Here is a 20,274-nt window from a genome sequence, read left to right as displayed (position 1 = left end):
ATACTCCTTAAAGGATTTTTTTGGCCGAAAATGTTTCTTTCTATTGTATTTCTAACCAGGAAGCTCCGACATCTCAAATGTATGGAATATTTGAAGTTGCTTTTGTGGGATTACTAGACCAATACCGGGATGGCGAATAAATACGTGTCCCATTGCTTAAAAGCAAAGTGGGTTGGCTCGTCCTTGATGCATAAGACACAGTACGCGCCACAAAATAACCCTTATTGTTTTCATTGTCTTTTTTTGTTCTGTGTCTTCTACTCCAATTAAGAGTCACTGAGTCTTGGTCCAGTAAAAATTACCATTAATTAATGTATTTTGAATTTCTATCAAGTTCATTGAACTTGTTAAATCTCGCAACACAATGGAAAATCGTTACTTTTTGTTCGTTTACTCATTGAATTATCATCACTGTGATTTATTTACGCAGGCATAGTTAATTAGGCTACATTTTTCACGTTTTTTTTTTTGCTCTGAAATACACGTGTACTTAAAGTGACCTTCTTGGAATTAAAAGCTCATAAAACTGTGCGATATAAAATCGAACTTACTGAACGTAATTAAATACTAGGTAAGATAAATTTGATATTAATGACTTAAAACATGGATATATGTTGCTGAATGCGTTAATTACCGCAAGCATGCACTGATTCATTCATTCACTCATTTGTTTTGCCGTCTTATTACTACTGTGTAATCCAACTTCCATTACTTAGAGAGCAACTTCTTAATCGCTTGTGGAATCAGGCATTTTTTATCTGCACTGAACGGAGCCATCTTATGTTCATTCCTGAAGCTACTTCCTACATACTTTTGATTTTTCACAATCAGTTCACCTGCCTAGCGTGGTCCCTTAACATTATGGACATGCAATTACATTCCATTTGTATGGGGTATAGAGTTGTTGATTTATATGAGTACAAATTTCACTTTTCATTGATTTCTGACATGCATGCTTCCAATATCAGTTGCAATCTTGGCACGAGGTGTATCATTTGCAAGGATTCTCTTTCATCCCAGCACCTCCTCATCAATTCCCAGCAGGCATCGCTCACCACAGGAAGCCTCTTTGGTACAACACCTTCTACCACCACTTTCTGCATGGCTTCAATGGTTTCCAGGTCTTTGTACACTTCCGGCCGTGCTGTTCCAGTTCCTTCACAGAGTACCCATAGAAGCATTCCAAATGCATAGATGTCGTACGAACTGTAACTGAGGTGGCCTCTATCATGATACTGGTACATTTCAGGTGAAATGTGGAATGGTGCACCCAGAGGTGTCATGTCATAAGGACTCTCTGGTTTGGCAAGGTTGATCTTGGCTGTTCCATCAAACATCAGCTGAGGAGGAAATAAAGCAAGTATTAAACCACGTACTTCTCAACAAAAGCGGTGTAACAAAAAAAATGTCCAAACTTCAATTTGGACTAAGAAGTTTCACATTGCACCGTTATGACTTGATGTAAGAATAACAATGTTACTTCATTATGTTGACTTTGCTCCGACAATTTATACAAACCAAGATGTTTCCAGGTTTGAGATCCTCATAAATGTAATCAATATCGTGAATGGCCTTTAGTCCTTCAGCCACATCCAGTGCTATGCGCATCCTCCTGTACAGCGGTAGTCCTTCTTGGAGAGCGCACAGCAGCACCCTGTCTGCCTTCTCCATGACGACGTGTAAGATATCATCCGTAGGGATAACCCAGCCATGCAGGCGCAACAGGTTTGTGTGAGAGCCATGGAGTTGCTCAATTATATCCCTAGAGATTCAAAGGAACAGCATAGTCAGCAAACTCTCTTGTGGTTTAATAACTGGGCTAATTTTTTAATACGATATACCACATCAGTCCGTGAACATGCTCAAAGCTCGGAAAAAAACTACTAACACTACCCAAATCTCTGACGCGAAAGTTCTTTCGTTGGGCTTAGATTTCAATAAAGCTCGTCCGATTATGACCCTACCGGATGGTGTTTTTGAGACTTTCATGCCAAAACATTCGATACCTGTTAGGCTTATTTTAATATATTTTTTTTATGTTAATTTAATGTTCAATTTTATTTCCTTTGATTTATTGCCTTGGGCAACCATTGCCTGCAATAATTCACAAGAAAATTTCTTATGCGACACCGTCTTTTCAATTGCAAAATTTCTCCCGATGAAAAGCCTTAACGACAACCAGTCCACCTCTTTTGAACCGAATCTAAGAAAATATTTTAAATAAACAAAGAAAGTGTTTTGTGCAAACCTTAATTAGTCACACTCTCTCAAAATTTAATCAAGGCACTTGTAAATACTTGTGGATCGATTACAAGTTAGATGAAATTCAAATTGTCGCAGTCTTCTTAACTTAGTTTTGTGCTGATTTTAAAGGAGCGCTCAATCATATACAAAATTGCTCTTTTGACTGAAGGAAACCTGAAAATAATAGTTTACAAACATATAAAAACACCAAAGACAACATAACAAACCATAAAGGAACAAGGAGATTATGGATGTGAAGATTAACACGGATTAAAAACGACGAACTTGAAAAAGATGCGCAGACCGTGACGTAGCTAATTAATTTCAATCTATCATTGGAGGGAAGGACAGATCTCTTTAGCCCATCGGGTATGAAAACCCCGCATCTAGATTTTTTGCTTATACTTGACTTTTCATTCACTGAAAACTTTGGATGCATTTTCTAAGAAAAAAAAAAAAAAAACACCTCTGAGACTCACCTCATATTGACTAAATCAACAGCAGTCTGGTTCCAGGCACTCTCTCCCACATCTCTCCTGTCAAGAACCTTAACCACACACTGACCGGAAGGCGAAGCTCTGCACCAACGTGGGCTTGTGCATTCATAGATAATGCCATGCCGTGCTTGGGCAATAGGTTGACCGAGGGTAACAGGTCCAAAGATCTGTAAAAAATTCAAAGCCATTCCCTCAACAGTCAGCTTACGTATCTGTGGGGTAAAGTAAAGACGAAACACTTCAAGCTGCGATGACATGTCGCTGTTAGCAAAGGCGTCTTGCAAGGAGATGAATAAGGACAAGGCAGTTATGAATTGCTCGTGCGTTTTCAGAAGGTGACTAGTGCAAGCTTCTCGAACTGAATCCACTACGTGGTTAAAGTCAATGGTAGCCAGTAGAGTGCCGCAAATGTTCAGTCTTGTTGTTTTCTTGAGAACATCTATTTTAATAGCAGCATAGCTTGACAAGTCTTCCGGACAGAGACATTTGGAGAGAGGTTCCGAGATCTCAATCCTCAATGCAATTCTGGCAACTTCGCTCATAGAGTCAAGGAGTGCATTCATCACAAGTTGAAGAAGCTGATCGGTTTCTACTTCAGCTGCCAACAACTGGACGTCGTAAATTTCCTCTAGAATGCGAGAGACAATTGGATTGCTGAGGTCTTTATTGAACTCAGTCACAGCAATCGTGAGATCATTAACATAATCCTTCATTAGCACTTGAACAGCGTTTTCAAGGATTTGGCATGTCTTTTCCAAGATGCTGCTTTTCATGTCGCCAACAAATTTTGCAAACGCAACGTCAAAAGCAGCGTTCAGGAGTGTGTTCGAGTAAGATGGAAGCTCATCTCTTACCATGGTCTGGAATTCCCGTTGAAGTTTGGGTGGGCTTTCAACTTTATACACTTCGGCCTCGTGTAAAATCTTCGTCCTTAGTAATTCCAAGTCCTCTAGAATCTTCCTTTTTGATTTCTGTGACTCAAGAGTAATTGTTGACAATGATTTGACCATTTTGTTTTGAACCTTGGTTGCCTTTTGTACTATTTCCGGCACAACAGATGCTTTTTGCGTGATGGAAGTCCTTTGCACCTGGACGACGTTGGCAAAGCTTTCTTGAAGAACCAAGAGCTTCTGCACTACTCTTCTGGTTTGGTTCTTTATGACCTTTCCAAGATGATCCTGCAGGCTGGTTTGAAATCGTCGAAATCTTCTAGTGGACTCTGCCTCCCGCTTTGCTAAGCGCTCTTGGCGAACTTCCTTTGCCGACATAGCGTAATAAAAGGGACATGTTTCCCACGTTTCTCCCAGGGCAAACTTGTCTCTCAACTGATTGAAAACAGCTTCTCCTTTCTTAATAACTGCTCCTTTTTCCTCATGCTCCTGCTCCTGCTCCTCTCTGTTGACTTCCTTGTCCTCGTCTTTGTCTTCGTCGTCATTGTCGTCGTCATCGCCATCACAATGACCACCGCTACAACCACCACCACCGTCGCCGTCGTCGTCGTCGTCATCTTCCTTATCGTGAGAATCTTTGCGAGCCGCTGCCCTGCGATCATATTGCTTTGCTTCTTTAGTAGTGTCCAATTTGTTGCAGACGAACAAAATGTGTGATAGGGGGAATTTGTCTTTCAAGAAGTCCAGCGTCTTATGATCCTTATTAAAGAAAAATTAATTGAAAGAAGTGGTTAAGAAAACATTTAGCTTTCAGAAAACTCAATGGCTCAGTGAGGGAAGACATAAATGAATTCCAATGGGCACTGAGAGGATTCGATGTTATTTTAGTGACCAACTTCAGAATGACGCCAGGTCGAATTGAAACCACTACAAACAGGATTACCCAAATTTTAGGGGTGAGGCCCGGTTACCCATTATAATCAGTCGCGTTGGGATAATGATTGGCCAGTTGGATCACGCATCGAGCGGTCAAGACAGTTGGGCAACAAAATTTACTTTCCTAGTACTTCCCTCGACTCGAAGGTATAAATAGGTGCCATTGATCTGAAAATAAAACTTCTGGGGATGGGAGGGGATAACCAAGCGTCAATTGCAGGATGCGTAGCAATCATGCTACAGGAAACAAAATAGGTTTCGGTAGAGTGGGCTCTCAAACCCCAAAGTAGGCTTTATCTAGAACAACTTTGAACTTTGAATATTTTCTTGTTCGAGCATTCAGTTGAAAAATAAAAACAAACAAACAAACAGAATAGCAGACAAGCTAGAATCTTAAGGCATTGTCCAGGTACAGAGTTTCTTTAGGTAAAGGCAAAAGGGTAAGTCAGTAAGTCTGCATATTAGCTAAGCAGCCCATCAGGCCAGAGCTTATCCCGGCTTCCGTAGCATGAAGCGACTAGGAGTATTTCTACTCCCCCCTGGATGGTATGCTAGTCCATCGCAGGGTTACCCCCAAGAATTAAATGTATACACCTGGGTAAAAGGAGACATTGTGAGGGTAAAGTGTCTTGCCCAAGAACACAACGGTTTCCTCGGCCTGGGCCCGAACCCCAACGGTTCGATCTTGGGTCGAGCGCACTAACCATGAGGCCACCGCGCCTCCACAATAGTTTCATTTAGTACAGTTCTAAATTGCTCGGTTTATGGACGGGCTGCTTCAAATCTAGACCTGCACAACTCGAAATGTACATCGTGTCGACGTTCTGCGAAGGAAATCCAATTATATGTCGAACTAGGAAAATCAAAAGATGATTCTCGATGAGTCTCGGAAGACTGTAGAAAAATTTTCTAACAATATAACATAATTACTGAACATCGGAAACATTTAGCTATGAAAACAAAACAAAGAAAGTTAGAGGAGATCAAAGGACACCAAGATATACTGGGCAGTTGTAATTGAAAAGAAAAAGAAAAACACAAAACAAAACAAAACTTGCAAATGCCCCTCGAAGGGGCTAGAATACTTTTGAAAATCCCCATATGCCCCATCTAAGGGACATGGTCAAGACTGATTACACTTTTCAGATTGATTATGGCAGCAACAATTTTTCACGAATAAATAGATCTTGATAAATATCCGTAACCATGTTTGATTACCTGTGATAAGACAGATTTGCAAATCGGCAATTGTACACGCTATTTGTACACGCAATTTTCACCTCGAATAGCAATTGAATAACAACAGTAGGAGAGGAATGGAGAGGAGAGGAGTGTTTAAAACCGGACATGGTGAAAATGGCACACCAGTAAATAGTCAATGTGGGATACTGGTGTCTGACATAAGGGGTAACCCTAACAACTGATGAGCCGTTTTCCAAAATCTATGTCACAAAAGCGATTTTTGTCAACCCAACTTTGCCAATTTGAGCCCTTTCTTCCCTTATGTTGACGTTTTCAACGCACGTTCGCATTCAAATTTACGCTTCGTCGGTTATGAATAAAAACTTAAGTGCCCCAAGAGACTAGCGAGATAAAAAAAGACATAACAGTTTCTAAGGAATAAACGAGCAAATAACTACATTGCACTTACCGAGCGTGTGAGTCGGGTATTTCCGTTGATAACATACACAAATAATGGCACGGTGCCTTTGCTTAAAAAGTCATCTAGTACTCTATCCAAAACTTCCGACTCACTCTTCCCTGGTGAGTCAATCAGCTCGATTCCACTTCGTAAAAGCTTGTGGTTTAATCCCACTTCCACAGTGGCATCTAAGGCCTCCTCATTCTCTCTGTCCTTATCCTTGATTTCTATGAGCTTTTTAGGAAGATGTTTGCCTTGGAACAACTCTTTTTTGACCTCTCTACCGTCCGGTCCGACGAGCCTGGCGTAAGACTGCTCGGCGTATTTGATTCGTACGATTCTAGCCGTGCACGGGTTTTCGTGAACTGGTAATGAACTCTGTCCGAGAAGTTCGTTTAGTATGGAGCTTTTTCCACAATTCCTTTCGCCAATGAAGAACACAGAAGGGCTTTTCTGAAGCTCTCTCAGCACATCTTCCTGCTTCGAGACCAGAATCGCGGATTGCACTGCTTCCGCTTTATCGGCTGGAACACTCGCTACGATTTCGCGAATGCAAGTCACGGTTCGTTCGTACAAGTTCGTGGTGCGATCTGAATAACGTTTAAACTCATCAATGGCCTCTTGCAAGTCAGAGAAACTCTTAAAGTCATCAATCGTTGGCGGTCGAGACATTTTACTGCAAGCCGAGCAACAAAGTGACTTTAAGCAGAGTACCGAATTGTAGAGGAATGTGAAATATGCTTCCTAGAACTGTAACAAGGTTGGAAAAGCCGGCTGTAGTGGACTTTAAGAAGTAGGGGACCAACGGAAGACTTCGACGCAAAAAGAGGGGAAAGACAGAGGAAAGAAATAGAGGGAGATTGACAACAATCCAACTTCATTATTGGGTGTCAGGCCATTACAGAGTACTACACGTTAGTTTGTTTGTTCAAAATCAGTTTTGTCTAGTTTTTCCTACGTGCTCAGTGAATTTCCGAAGGGTTTAGGGCATAGCCAAGATAAATATACAAAAAAGTAAAACCGAAATACGAACAAATAAACATAAACAGCGAAAAACAAACAGCAAACAACCGTCTTGAACCTATGGGTATTTACTTCGGCAGCATGGCAACACTTCCTGAACAAAATCGTTTTTCACTGAATAGATTTCGGAAAGTTCAACGGGAAACGAGAGGCATGATCTCTCCCCCTACCCCCACGCAGACGCTCTTAGGGCTCGTCACGCGTACCTCTCCCACCTGGAGTAAGAACGCGTGACGAGCCCTAAGAGCGTGTACGTGGGAGCTTACTCCCTCCCCGCCCCCCATAAAACCGAGCCCACTATGAGAGTGGTTATCACGTGAATGTCGAAAGTAATTAGTATCTGCTTACATTACTATGCTATGCGATTGACTTAAAAAAAAAGAAAAACACCCACATTGCCATCCAATCACTGAGCAAAAGCAAAACTAATGGTGACTCTTTCGCACACCTGTTTGAGCGTTTTTGTTTTTTTTTGCTACGTCCATTTGCTCTAAGTTTTGATTGGTTTACTGGATCTCCTGTGTCCTTTGGGATTGGCCAGAGGGATTACTTTCAGTTGGTTTGGGTTTCACGTCATTCAATTCAAAACCACCCCAAGCTTATGGGTAATTAGTCAATCAAATAATAACACGAACAACCTAGTACTGAATCAGTTATTATTTTCAATTGCTCATTTACACACATTGTGATATAATTTGCAGACAGCAATGCTCTTTAGGCTATGGTGTACGCTTTGAGCGCCGTCAAGACCGAACAGAATTCAATTCCAACTAAAACGCAGTTGGCAAAATGTTTAACTATCGGTGGCAAATTAAATGGCTGAAATATTAATTAGAGCTGATTAAGAGCCAAAATATATATGACTGGATTTATGAAAACCGTGTCAATGAAAACTGCGTTTCTTTGCACCATCTGACCCACTTTGATTAGGGCCTCAAAATCACTCCGAGCAATGAAAAAAATACTGAAAGTGCACGAAAAGGAAGGTAAGACAATGAATGAAAATAAAACAGATTGGCAATCGAGAAGGGTCAGATCTTGTCTAACACTGTTTTCATAAGTCTGGACATATGATTGTCTAATGCCTTGAAATTATGATTAACTGATGACAGACAGGTAACCCTATATTTTAACTGGGGAATCCTGTCTCGACCGAAACATTCCTATAACCATTTCTTACAACTAACAACTGAGCATCATTTAACAGGAGAACAGGTATATAATCTTTTATAAAGACATTTAACATGTAAACCTCGTAATTGGCACATTCCCAAAGATCAATAGGTAGTCAATAGCAAATTAAAAATGTGCTTTGCCCCACAAAAGCACAAAAAGCTATCCAAAAAGTTTTTGCATTTCTCAGCTATCCAGCCCTCAAATTGTTTTGAGTTCGCTTTCACTTAAAACAGTTAGTGTTCTTCCCGTTCTTCCTTTAACAATGGGAAAACTAACATGATGAACTCACAAATACAGTCAACTGGCACAGAGGTATTCTACTAAGTGAACTTTGCTTTCATCTGAGTAGCAGATAGCCTCTTTCATAAGCAAACTACAATAGTGTAGTCTCTCTAAGTGCCGCGTGATGCACAACCTCATCGGTATGCGTACATTGAGTTCCAACATGATTCTCTTATCATATTCAGTCTTTCCACGACATGCTCCATTTTCAAGGTTTCTCTGTCATCCCAGCAACTCGTCATCAATTCCCAGCAAGCATCGCTCACCACAGGGAGCTTTTTGGGTATGACCCCTTTCTCCACCACGTTCTGCATAGCTTGAGTGGTTTCCAGGTCCTTGTACACTTCTGGCCGTCTCTTTCCAGTCCCTTCACAGAGCACCCATAAGAGCATTCCAAATGCATAGATGTCGTACGAACTGTAACTGAGGTGACCTCTACCATGATACTGGTACATTTCTGGTGAAATGTGGAATGGTGCACCCAGAGGTGTCATCTCATAAGGACTTTCTGGTTTGGCAAGATTGATCTTAGCTGTTCCATCAAACATTAACTAGGGAAAAACAAAAGAGTCAAATGCCTGGCTTATACCATCCATTCTTTCCATCTGTTGTAATATAGAGCGTCCAAAATGGGTTGAATTTGACTAACTGAGTCATGGAGCGAATAACAAGATGTCTTCATGTTTTTCAAGAGCTTCAATCTTTGTCATGAAACCTTCGTCTCAACAGAAAACATAAAAAGTATCATTAAGGTGTCATGCATCCACTTGTCATCAAAATCATTAACCTCGTTCCTAAAAGCCTTGGGAAGAAGGTTGTCATAGACGTTGACTTAAGGTACTCTAAATTTTCCTTTAAGTACTGCTGTGTGGTTTGCAATTTTTTTAACTTGGTTTGCTTGCCTTTTTACCGTTCAAATCCTAAATTCATTTTATTTGCAACGGAACCAGCAAATTCCAGGTGTTGGTGTATGGGAAATTTGGCCGTGCATGTAGACAATACACTCAAGTTCACAATTTTTTTACATTCTCCCTTTGCCTGCTAAAAATGTATTGACGCTGTAACGAGAAACTATGTATCAATCAAGGCCAAAAACATTTTTTGACACAAACAAACCAAAATGTTCCCAGGCTTGAGATCCTCGTGAATGTAACCAATATCGTGAATGGCTTTGAGTCCTTTGGCCACATCAAGTGCTATGTTCATTCTCATGAATAGCGTTATTCCCTCTTGGAGAGCGTGCAGCAGACCCTTCTCTGCCCTCTCCATGACAACGTGCAAGACTTCGGGCTCAGCCAAAACCCAGCCATACAGACGTAACAGGTTTGGGTGGGAGCCATTGAGTTTCTGAATCATGTCCCTGAAGCATCAACAAAGTATACAAGTTAGAAGGAGTCATGTGGCTGCAATCGTAAACAAAACAATTTCAAACCAAATTGGAAAAGCACGTAATTAAATGGTCTCAAAAATTGAGTCCAACATCTATCGCCATTGCTGCCCATGGGAGGAGAGAGGATTCCCACGTGAAAGGCTCGGGGAAGGGTCGGTGATGCTTGATGTCTCGCTTAGGGATCGATGTACAATTTCCAAAATTTTCATATCATTTAGGCTGTTCTGAGCCTAGGGTACCGTCAAGATATCTTTTACGGTTTACGGTTGCACAGGAAAAAGTAACATTGAAAGTTGTCATATTGTGTTGGTGTAGATCAATCAGGCAGGAAACTGTTTCCAGGAGAGTGTCTTTCAGCGCTCAAATAAAGCTTGAGCCATGCCACGATATTGGTCTTCTTTAGGGGTCTAATTCAAATTTCCGACGAGCATCGCCGACCATTTCACATGGAAGTTCCCATCCCCGTCAGGATGGATGGGTCAAGATGTCTAGACCGTGGCACCACCGCGTTGAACAAAATGTTGATCATTGAGCATCACAAAAATGGTCGCAGAATAGTTTTGTTCAAAATGGATCAAAGTGCGAAGCCTGTTTTGACCCGGGCGCCACGTATCTCATTAGAGCTTTATTCTCGTACCAAAATACGTCTTTGCTACTTGGTTTGCATATAAAAACGAGCAGTTGAATATTTTCCTTTTTTGTATAACTTACATCATGTTGACTAAATCCACAGCGGTCTGGTTCCAGGCACTCACACCAACATCTTTCTTGGCAAGGACTTTCACCACACACTGGCCAGAAGGCGAAGCTCTGCACCAACGTTCGCTAGTGCATTCATAGATGACGCCATGCCGGGTTTGTGCAATAGGTGAACCAAGCTCCACAGGTCCTCGGTTCTGGAAATATTTCAAGGCCATTCCCTCGACAGCCAACGTCCGTATCTGTGGAGTGAAATGCATCCGAAATACTTCAAGCTGTGAAGTCATTTGGCAATCTTCAAAGGCCTTTTGTAAAGAGGCGACAAACTGCGTGGTTGCCTGGAAAGTGTCGAGCATCCTTTGCAGACGATCGCGACAGGCTTCGAGAACTGCCTCTGCAACCTTCTCCTCGTTAATTGTTTCAAGAAGAGATTCCACAATGGATCGCCTATTTGCTTTGTTGTGGACATTTTCCCTGGTATACGTTGACATCTGCCTGGAACAAAGAGGTACTGAGATTTCTCTTCTCAAAGCGATATTAGCAGCCTCCTTCACGGAGTCAAGAATTCCGTCCAGCATAATGTGAAGCAACCGGTCGGTTTCAGCCTTGGCAACCACAAATTGCACGCCACAACTTTCTTCCAAAATTCGAGAGACAATCGGATGTGAAAGACATTCATTGAACTCAATGATAGCCTGGGTGAGCTCACCCACGCAGTCACTCATCATTGTTTGAACTAAGGTGTCAAGGGCATTGCAGGTTCTCTCTAAAATGCTGCCTTTCATATCACTGAGAAATCGCTCAAGAACAATAGTCTTGTTAGCATTTAGCAAAAGTAGTTCTGCTGAAAGTGCAGGAAGGTCAGTCTTAACCATTGTTTGATACTCGCGTTTAAGAAGTCGCTCGTTTGCAGCTTTGTACTCCTCAGCTTCATGGACAAATTCACTTTTCAAGTTGTTTATCTGCTCTACGATTTCCTCTTTCGAGTCTTCAGAATTCAACTCCACAGATTTCAACGACAAAAACAGTTTTGTCTCTATCTCGTTGGCTTTTCTTACAATGTCTGGTATGACAGATGCCTGCTGGGTAATATGCGTTCTCTGAACCTGGACAACGTTGACAAAACTTTCTTGAAGGAGCAAAAGAGTTTGCACCACTCTGCTGGTTTGGGTTCTCATAACCTTTCCAAGAAGACTCTGAAGATGGGTTTGAAATCGCTGAAATCTCTCGGTGGCCTCTTTTTCTTTCTTCTTCAGGCGTTCATCACGAACTGTTTTGGCTGAAATGGGGTGGAATAAATCGCACTTTTGCCAAGACTCCCCCGAGAGAAAGTTTCGCTCTTTCAACTGATTGAAAGCAATCTTCCCTTTGTCATGAGCCCCTTCAGCTTTTTTATCATCATCTTCGTCGTCGTCATCATCATCGCTGTTGTCAAACTCGTTTGCTTCTTTTGTAATGTCAACTTTGTTGCACACAAACATGATGGGGGACTGAGGAAATTTACCTTTCAAATATCCCAGCGATTCCTCATCCTTAAAGTAAAATGAAAAAAGGTTACTACAACGTTAAGTCACGTTAAGAAAATTTTAAAAGTTCAAAAGCGAACTACAGTAACGCAATATCCCTCTCTCCGCTAAAAATGCACGCGGAATTCAATTTAGAAATAAGCTAGGCTTCACCTGCTATCTTGCTATCAAATTAAAGTATACCGCTTACAACCAGTTAGTTCAAGTGCCTGAAATAGTTTCGGCACCGGCAGGGTGGTTTTAACTAGCCTGCAGAACAGGTGTAAGTTTTTTGCGTATTTTAGGCGAACATAGGCGAAATAATATTTTTTTTCGCGCTCTTTCCCTCGCGCTCGCCTCGCTTTCGCCTCTGTTCGCCTAAAATACGCAAAAAAATTACGCCTGTTCTGCAGGTTAGGTTTTAACCAGCTGTTCTGTTATTATGTAACGTGTTGTGCAGTGAAGATGACCCAATTTGTTCACCATGACTGGGCATTTGTGTTATACAGTATTGTAATATCACTTGATAAAGAGTGGTAGAATTGATCCGTCAAATGTTGAAAAGTGCTGAAATCGTTGCCAGCCACCTTAAGAAGTCAGTAGCAACAGTAGTAGCAACAGCAGATACTGGAAGCAGTATCCTGTCCGCGGACAGGACAATTGTCATAGATACAGGTAAACATTGTGTACAAGCTTAAAATGATTGTTCCTCACATTCCTATACATTGAATATGTCTACTGAATCCCATTCAAATCCACCCCTGGAATTCTACCCTACATTTGCGGCGATTAGAGTTGTAGAGCAAATCGACAGATACACACGTTATATTTTACAAGAAAACACCACACTTCCTCGATGTGCTTCTTTCGAAATTTCGAATTATAGCTTGCGCCCCAGCCTGAGCTCGTGTTGTTCCTTGCGTAACGCGGGAAATTTTGCCCACACGAGTGAGTGGTCTATCGAAAAATAAGTGAGTCAAATCTTTATTTATCATTTTGATTTCGTTTCTGGGGTGGTCCGCAAGGGTTAGTCCGTGGACCAGTCCATATAGTAGTCCGTGGACCCGGCCCGTAGCGGGAGTTCACGGACCGAAGTTCTGTGTTTAGCCGACCACTGCTATCGGCCTGTGGTTAATGAGCAAAACTGTCGTTAACCCTGAGTTGATTTACTTTCGACAAGAACATGTTGAAGTCAATAGAGAGCACGAGATATAACGGTGTAACAGGCTGTTCTCAGTCTGAACTCTCGTCCACTGTCGTTCCTCATTTCGCCGATTCCGGCCTGATCAAGAAATGCACCTGCCATCTCGACGGTATGGAAATTAAACCTTACGTCATTTCAATATATTTGCGTCAGAAAAGGGTCAATTTGTTGCAGACTTTGTAAACGTCAGAAACAAGAGCTCACGTGCATGTGCTTTTAATTTCATGGGCGAAATTTCTCTTAAATCTGCGCCGCCCGTAGTTACATCCTCACACAGACGACAATGCAGTGTTCGCGAGATCGAGTCGTTTGAGTAAGGACGAATAAATCAAGTCATAATTCTAAACATGGACTACCACTTCTGCGGCGGCGCTCAACAACTAATACCAGTTGGGCTAGCAGGAAAATCGACAGGGAAGTAAGATTAGAAACTGAAAATGGAGATTATAAATAACAGGCATCAGGACTAAGGAACCGCGCCTTATTTCGTGAGCCGCAACACCGTGACTCACTACAAGACAGTAAATATGATTCATAACAAACGCATTTCTTCTATTTTCGTTTTCTTTTCTTTACATTTGGATCACCAAACGGTTTGCTAATGACGCTTACAATGGTCTCTAGCGATTTAATCTCCACAAAGCTATGAATGTGATCTACTTTAGACATCACTTCCGGGATAAGATTAATTTCATCATCGAATGCGAGCTCTGCGCTTAAATAAAGCAGCATTAACAGTTGTACAGCTACCTTAATCCGAGTTAAAACTCACCGAGTATCTTAGATGCATGTCTCCATCGATCACGTACACAAACAGAGGTACTGTGCCTTTCTCAAGGAAGTCATCCAATACTCTATCCAACACATCAGACTCGCTCTTCCCGGGGGAGTCAATCAGCTCGATTCCACTGCTGAGTAGTTCGTGTTTCAGCCCGACTTCAACAATAGCGTCTAAAGCACCCCTGTTCTCTCTGTCCTCATCTGGCACTTCTATGAGTTGTTCTGGTAGTTTTTTGCCTTCCAATAGCTGTCTTTTGACTTCTCTGCCATCCGATCCGACGAGTCTAGCGTACGGCTGTTCGGAATATTTGATGCGTACAATCCTAGCCGTGCACGGGTTCTCGTTAACTGGTAGTGAACTCTGTCTAAGGAGTTCATTGATGATAGAGCTTTTTCCACAATTCCTTTCGCCAATGAAGAAAACTGAAGGGCTTTTCTGAAGCTCTTTCTCCACGTCCTCCAGCTGTGAGAAGGGAATTAAAGTTTGAGTTTCTGTCTCATCGTCGACTTGAATGTTTGCCACGATATCTTGAAAGCAACTTGATGTTCGCTTAAACAAGGACTCCGTCCGGTCCGAATAACATTTGAATTCTTCGATGGCGTCTTGCAAAGATTTATCACCAGACATCACCGAAAGTTACTTTCAAATGCAACCTTAACTCACAGCTTATTATTTACCACTTCCTACAGGGATTAACAAATATCTCGTGATTTCTGGGAATTTTCCCTCCGATGTAAGCGATAGTGGAAAATTTCAAAGGACTGGACTTTATCAAGGTAGGACTTACAGAACAAATTGGTACACACCGACCACAGAAAAAGCATAAGTTTTTTTGGAAAGGATTTTCCCGTAAAATCTTGAAATAGTAATTTTTATTTATTAGAAGTATGATTTGTTTGAAATATTTCCTCTGAAACAACCTCCTCCTGAGATTGCGCTACGGCGGACTAAGGGCCTCTTCATATGAGCCTGGTAACCGGACTGGCTCGGTTACCGGGACGAATTTTGTTATCTGTTCATAAGGGAAATTTCAGCCCGGTCTACCGGGATAAAATCCAAGAAACACAACCAAAATGGTGGAACATAAACTTGTATCGTTCGCGGCTGTCGAAGCTTTGTGGACTCTTGTAACTTTACTTACAAAGCTAATTCGCCTATTCTTAAAGTGGAAATACAAATAAAGTGGCAAAAATTATGTCATTTTAGCCGCTATGTTGCGAAAGCGAAGCTATTTCGTCTAAAAAGTTGCGTCCCGGTTACCCGGACTGGAGTGTTCATATGGGAAAATTTTCATCCCGGTTACCGAGATCTCGGTAACCGGGCCAGCCTGGCTTCTCATATGAACACATCGAAATTTTTACGAAGGAAAGAGTGGCGAGGCGAGATCTCGGAAACCGAGCCAGCCCGGTTGACCGGGCTCATATGAAGAAGCCCTAAGAATGTCTAGGAAATACCTGTAGACAAGTTCCTCAGCATTCTTAAACAATACCGCGTGTTTATGGTTCAGTTGTGTGTCAAGGAACTGGTCGAGAATCAAACAACAGAAACAAAAATCCTTGAACGTGACAGAGCTTCAACGACTGTTCGGCTGATTTGGGACTGGGTAAAAATGAAACAAATACAAAAACAAGAAAAGACATTTTGAAAAGAGAGGGCTCGCCTCAGATTAGATCATTGTGGTCCTGGTGCAGTTTGGGGTCACCAGGCAACAGGAGCCATGGAGTCACCAGGCAACAGGAGTCATGGAGTCACCAGGCAACAGGAGTCATGGAGTCACCAGGCAACAGGTTAATCCTATATTGTGGCTCCACAGGTTTTTCTTCCGTTTTCTTCGGACTGCCTCACACCACGTCCAGGCTAGTACTACTCTGGAGGAATTTCAAAAAGCAGCTTTATTTCTATGGTTAGGCCTACCGTTCACACTGATACGGCGACGCTCCTCAAACCGTATCGGAGGAATTTTAAAACGACGACGTTGCATTCTAGTGTGGACGGAAAATATTTTAAAAACGGAGCTTTTCAAAAACGTTGATATGACGACAATAGTGTAATTTTCCTGCCCGAGTTTTCCTGCCCAAGCACAAATCCAAAATGGCCGCTGATTGCCGCGTTTTTAAATTTCCTCGGCGTAGTGTGTCTACGGTAAACATTCGATGCATTTCAGGGGTGCCGTGAAACCTCCGTTTTCAAATTCCTTCGGCGTAGTTAGTGTGGACTGGGCTTCGGACATCCGCCCTTCTCAAATGCCAATACGTTTCGATGTGAATTCGATGTAGATGTTCTTAAAATTATGGCGAGCATGGATGTGAGACAATTTTTGAAAACTATAATTTATTACCAAGACTGTAGACAATCAAAAGCAAATTAACATTTACTACTCTTACAATTGCATGTGTGCTCTACATTTTCACGTTTTTTAAGGTGACTATGGAAAACGTAACTTTATTCGCAACAAATGTCCATTCTTTAGCGTGTAGCAATCGACATCATGTAATTCAGCCTATAAACATACTCAATTAAACGCTAACAAAGAAATCACGGGCGCATAAACAGATGGTGTTCATGACGACTCTTACAAAAGGCACCACACGAGAAAGCTCCCAACTGCAGATAGGGCCCTCATCATCGTGATCCTCGATGTTCCAGACTGCTCGGCCGCTTTAGGTCCATCTCCTTTATTGCAGAGGTCTTCTTCACAGCACGACTTGCAAACATTTACTCCATCCGCGTCAGCAGTGCATTTGTTTGTACAGCCCTTATCTTTTCCACAGTCTCGACGAAACTGCGTCACAGAGTTATCCTTTTGAATGGTTTTCGTGATAATACAGCGACTATCACCATTGGGGCAGTTGACTTCCGTGTTATTGCCCAGCGACGAAGACGGTATTTCACAGTATTTGTCTGCGTCAGGTCCTTTTTCTTGAGTGCATTTGTAGCATTCCAGGGAAGAAGCTGAATCAATCAATCAATCAATCAATCAATCAATCAATCAATCAATCAATCAATCAATCAATCAATCAATCAATCAATCAGTCAGTCAGACAGTCAGTCAGTCAGTCAGTCAGTCAGTCAGCCAGTCAGTCAGGTCAGTCAGGTCAGTCAGGTCAGTCAGTCAATCAATCAATCCAGGCGGGCAGGCTAGCCCTCTACTAATTATAACACTGGAGCGATGAAACTCCAAAATTCTCGTTACAATACCAATACATTATCAAGCAGGGAGGTAATGAGGATAAAGAAAAACAACAACTGAGTGGTATTGTGTTGATGTACTACAAATTCTCCTAACTGACAGGAAAAGAACTGTATGGCTGTCAGTAAGGAGAAATTAATTAACATTTTGAACCTGGTTGTGCTCTTATACAGCCAAGGTAGACTAAAAGTCGTCTCTTTGAACTTTTGATTGGGTCAGGAAAAATTCTAATCATGTTTACAACAAAGCAACTCCAAATTAGTAAGAGCTATACTAGAAGGTGAGTAAGTTATGAATTAATTGTAAATTACAAGCATCAAAGTTCTAGAAAAATTATTTGTTACAATGAGATATAAATATACTAAGTTTTTTTTTCTGTAAAAATATGAATTACATTCAGCTGACATCTAGCTAAATCGTAATACAAATATTTATAATAATTTTACTGTACGTGCTCATGGCAGCTACACTGCAATTCGTCTAAGCGACTCAAAGGTTAATATTGTTCCATACTGGAATAATCCTTGGTCAAATGAAAATTTACAACTATTAACCGAGCATTGATGGAGAGGTGTTAGGTAGATAGATAATTTAAAATCCAAAACATAGCATAAATTTCACGTGAAACCCCAAACCCGCGAAACTGATCTGATCAAGCTGTCCGGAGTTGGAAACTGAAGGTTTGCCTTAAAATACGAAATTTTCTAGAAGAAAATTTTAAATTTACGGGCACACGTTTATACAGTATTTATTACTGTCATAGCCTGTGTTAGCTCTAGTGTAAACAACCCAGGTCCTTAGACTGACAAATATGTAGTTGAATAGAGTTAAGCCCCAGTTGCAGTGACGGGCTTCCAAAAACATAGCTTGATACCGAAATGGAACGACAGAACAAAAACTGAATGAGAGATAAAACGATTCCTGGTTTAGATATATCTTCCATATTTTTCTTTTAAAATTTCGTCTCTGTGTGCAAACCAACATCACGGGCATTTACATTAGAACGTATGACACGTTTCTGTCAACGTAAGTGTAAGTGGCTGCAAACGAAAAGATAATTTGAAAAAAAAAATCGTTCTTAAACAGCTATCTTTCGTATTTTCCTATTGCATCCCTTTGAAGGTGGTTGGCAAAGAACGATAATACACTACAGCACTAACTCCCAAAGGAAGGAAATACGACGATTAAATTTACTTCTTCGTCGCTCAAACGCACGCCAAAAATATCCCGGGAAGGCCAATATCGCGTGTATAACAAGATAATAATAACTTCTATTGCAAAATGACTGGACCGATCGTGAAATACAGCCTGAAAATATATATCAGCTCTTTGGCTGACGCTTGTTTCAATTTTTTGTGTTGTCTCAATGTACAAATGATCAAATGCTCGAAATCACACTCCGAAACGACCTCGTAGGAAGCAAAAGCATCAACTATTTATCCAATTTCCACGGGCCTTTAGTTAACTGAATTGTTTTCAATGAAAGCGAATCAACCCTGACCGGTCGCTTGGACAGATATTAAATTTATTGGGTTGTTTTGCTTCAGTAGGTCTGGCTTGTAATTTGCGACGTTTCGGCATCAGGCAAAAATTATCCCATTAATGCTCCTTGAAAATTTATAATACACATTACAGTGCTAAATCAAAGTTAAGTAGTACCTATTGTCGCCGACGAAGCAACTATCAGCAGCACATGAAATAGCTTTGTGGCCATCTTGGTTCTCCCACCTCGTGAAAATAAATTGAATTGCAAATTTTCAGTGGCGTGTCTATTGTTTACACACTGATCGCCCGATTAACGCCAAGAAAAATCCTGATCGACTTCTTTACTAGTCACGTTACTTGCAATCGATGACGTTATCACTTTCTAGAAAGCCGCGCATATTTTGAGTGAACGTCATCGACAATAGGAAACCTCTAGAAGGAGTTAAGTTTCATAACGCGGCACTAAAGGTTTGCCAGAAACATCTTGAGAACAGATTGTCACATCCCTGCAAATTACGTTTTGTGTGATCAAAGCTCGGTTTGTTTATCAAGCACAAAGATTGTTTACTCTGAAATTTTAAGGTAGTCAGGAGATTAATGTTGACTCCCACCAGATACATGATGACGCTCGGATTTCGTTTGTGCGGAAATTCGTGTCATGACCACGACACCGCTGGAACTTCCTGCTCGTGTTTGTGGGCGTCCTTTCAGTGATTTTTGATCTGTTTTGGAATTTCGTTCAATCTCTAATTCTGACCGTGACTTTGAAGGGAGGCTTGGGGTGAAACTAGCAAGTCGGAGGTTTTTACACTTTTCTTACGTCTTGTAAAATCTTAAGTTAGACAAAAAAGCGAGTGACACCAAAAATGAATTCCTTTTGCATATGGTATACAAACTGCTATTTCCAGTCCCCCTGACCGCCAAAATAATAGCCAGTAATTTAAATGAAGATATGCTGTAATCCCCTAAAATATTGTAACTATCGCCCTAACCTTCCTTCAACTTTTTGTGTGTTTTTATTTCGTTGTACTTCTCTTTGTGACTTTGTAATTCACTCTTATAGTTGTATTGTACGTGTATTTTGCTTTGTTTGTTTTACTCAGTTAAAAAATCTGGGTACGAAGCTACAAGTGTACAGATACCCCAGTTAGAAAACTTAACGCGACATCGACTTGATGGAATCCACACCATCTTGTCCGAACAGGAAGACTGTACAGCAGCAGCATGCATGCGGATAACGTCAGGATCCAAGAGAAAGTGCACATGTTGGTATTTTTTCTACCAACGGATTGTTTATCATCTCATAGTATTTGATTCAAGAAAGTGTGAG

General features: G+C 41.3%; 3 protein-coding genes across 3 annotated transcripts; all 3 read right to left on the bottom strand.

The window, feature by feature from the left end:
- Positions 1-215: 215 nt before the first annotated feature.
- LOC110059208 (uncharacterized) lies at positions 216-6,940 on the bottom strand. Its single transcript, XM_089294788.1, has 4 exons — positions 6,219-6,940; positions 2,724-4,390; positions 1,519-1,762; positions 216-1,340 (listed from the first exon to the last, which is right to left on the bottom strand). Exons 1-4 carry the CDS (start codon positions 6,879-6,881, stop codon positions 927-929), a joined length of 2,988 nt encoding a protein of 995 aa, XP_089150914.1. The 5' UTR covers positions 6,882-6,940; the 3' UTR covers positions 216-926.
- Positions 6,941-7,691: 751 nt separating this feature from the next.
- On the bottom strand, positions 7,692-14,991 carry LOC149109850 (dual serine/threonine and tyrosine protein kinase-like). Its single transcript, XM_089294789.1, has 4 exons — positions 14,261-14,991; positions 10,792-12,311; positions 9,807-10,050; positions 7,692-9,241 (listed from the first exon to the last, which is right to left on the bottom strand). The coding sequence occupies exons 1-4, from the start codon at positions 14,894-14,896 to the stop codon at positions 8,825-8,827; spliced, it is 2,817 nt and encodes a 938-aa protein (XP_089150915.1). The 5' UTR covers positions 14,897-14,991; the 3' UTR covers positions 7,692-8,824.
- Positions 14,992-16,583: 1,592 nt separating this feature from the next.
- LOC149109849 (lymphocyte antigen 6F-like) lies at positions 16,584-19,300 on the bottom strand. Its single transcript, XM_089294792.1, has 2 exons — positions 19,119-19,300; positions 16,584-17,221 (listed from the first exon to the last, which is right to left on the bottom strand). Exons 1-2 carry the CDS (start codon positions 19,171-19,173, stop codon positions 16,842-16,844), a joined length of 435 nt encoding a protein of 144 aa, XP_089150918.1. The 5' UTR covers positions 19,174-19,300; the 3' UTR covers positions 16,584-16,841.
- Positions 19,301-20,274: the final 974 nt, after the last annotated feature.

The sequence above is a fragment of the Orbicella faveolata genome, unplaced genomic scaffold (genome assembly GCF_042242905.1).
Source record: "Orbicella faveolata isolate gen_17 unplaced genomic scaffold, um_ofav_v1 contig_25, whole genome shotgun sequence".
Classification (NCBI taxonomy): Eukaryota; Metazoa; Cnidaria; class Anthozoa; order Scleractinia; family Merulinidae; genus Orbicella; species Orbicella faveolata.
The sequence above is the reverse complement of the archived record's forward strand: the minus strand, read 5'-3'. Positions and strand labels throughout refer to the sequence as shown.

Bases quoted from the DNA above. Each gene is read 5' to 3' on its own strand.
- LOC110059208 (XM_089294788.1), bottom strand. From the start codon at position 6,881: ATGTCTCGACCGCCAACGATTGATGACTTTAAGAGTTTCTCTGACTTG. The intron at 1,763-2,723 runs GTGAGTCTCAGA...TTGAATCTCTAG, and splicing joins GTTGATTTAGTCAATATGAG to GGATATAATTGAGCAACTCC. The intron at 1,341-1,518 runs GTTTGTATAAAT...TTTCCTCCTCAG, and splicing joins TCAAACCTGGAAACATCTTG to CTGATGTTTGATGGAACAGC.
- LOC149109850 (XM_089294789.1), bottom strand. From the start codon at position 14,896: ATGTCTGGTGATAAATCTTTGCAAGACGCCATCGAAGAATTCAAATGT. The intron at 12,312-14,260 runs GTGAGTTTTAAC...TTTTACTTTAAG, and splicing joins ACATGCATCTAAGATACTCG to GATGAGGAATCGCTGGGATA. The intron at 10,051-10,791 runs GTAAGTTATACA...TTGATGCTTCAG, and splicing joins GTGGATTTAGTCAACATGAT to GGACATGATTCAGAAACTCA.
- LOC149109849 (XM_089294792.1), bottom strand. From the start codon at position 19,173: ATGGCCACAAAGCTATTTCATGTGCTGCTGATAGTTGCTTCGTCGGCG. The intron at 17,222-19,118 runs GTACTACTTAAC...TGATTGATTCAG, and splicing joins TGCTTCGTCGGCGACAATAG to CTTCTTCCCTGGAATGCTAC.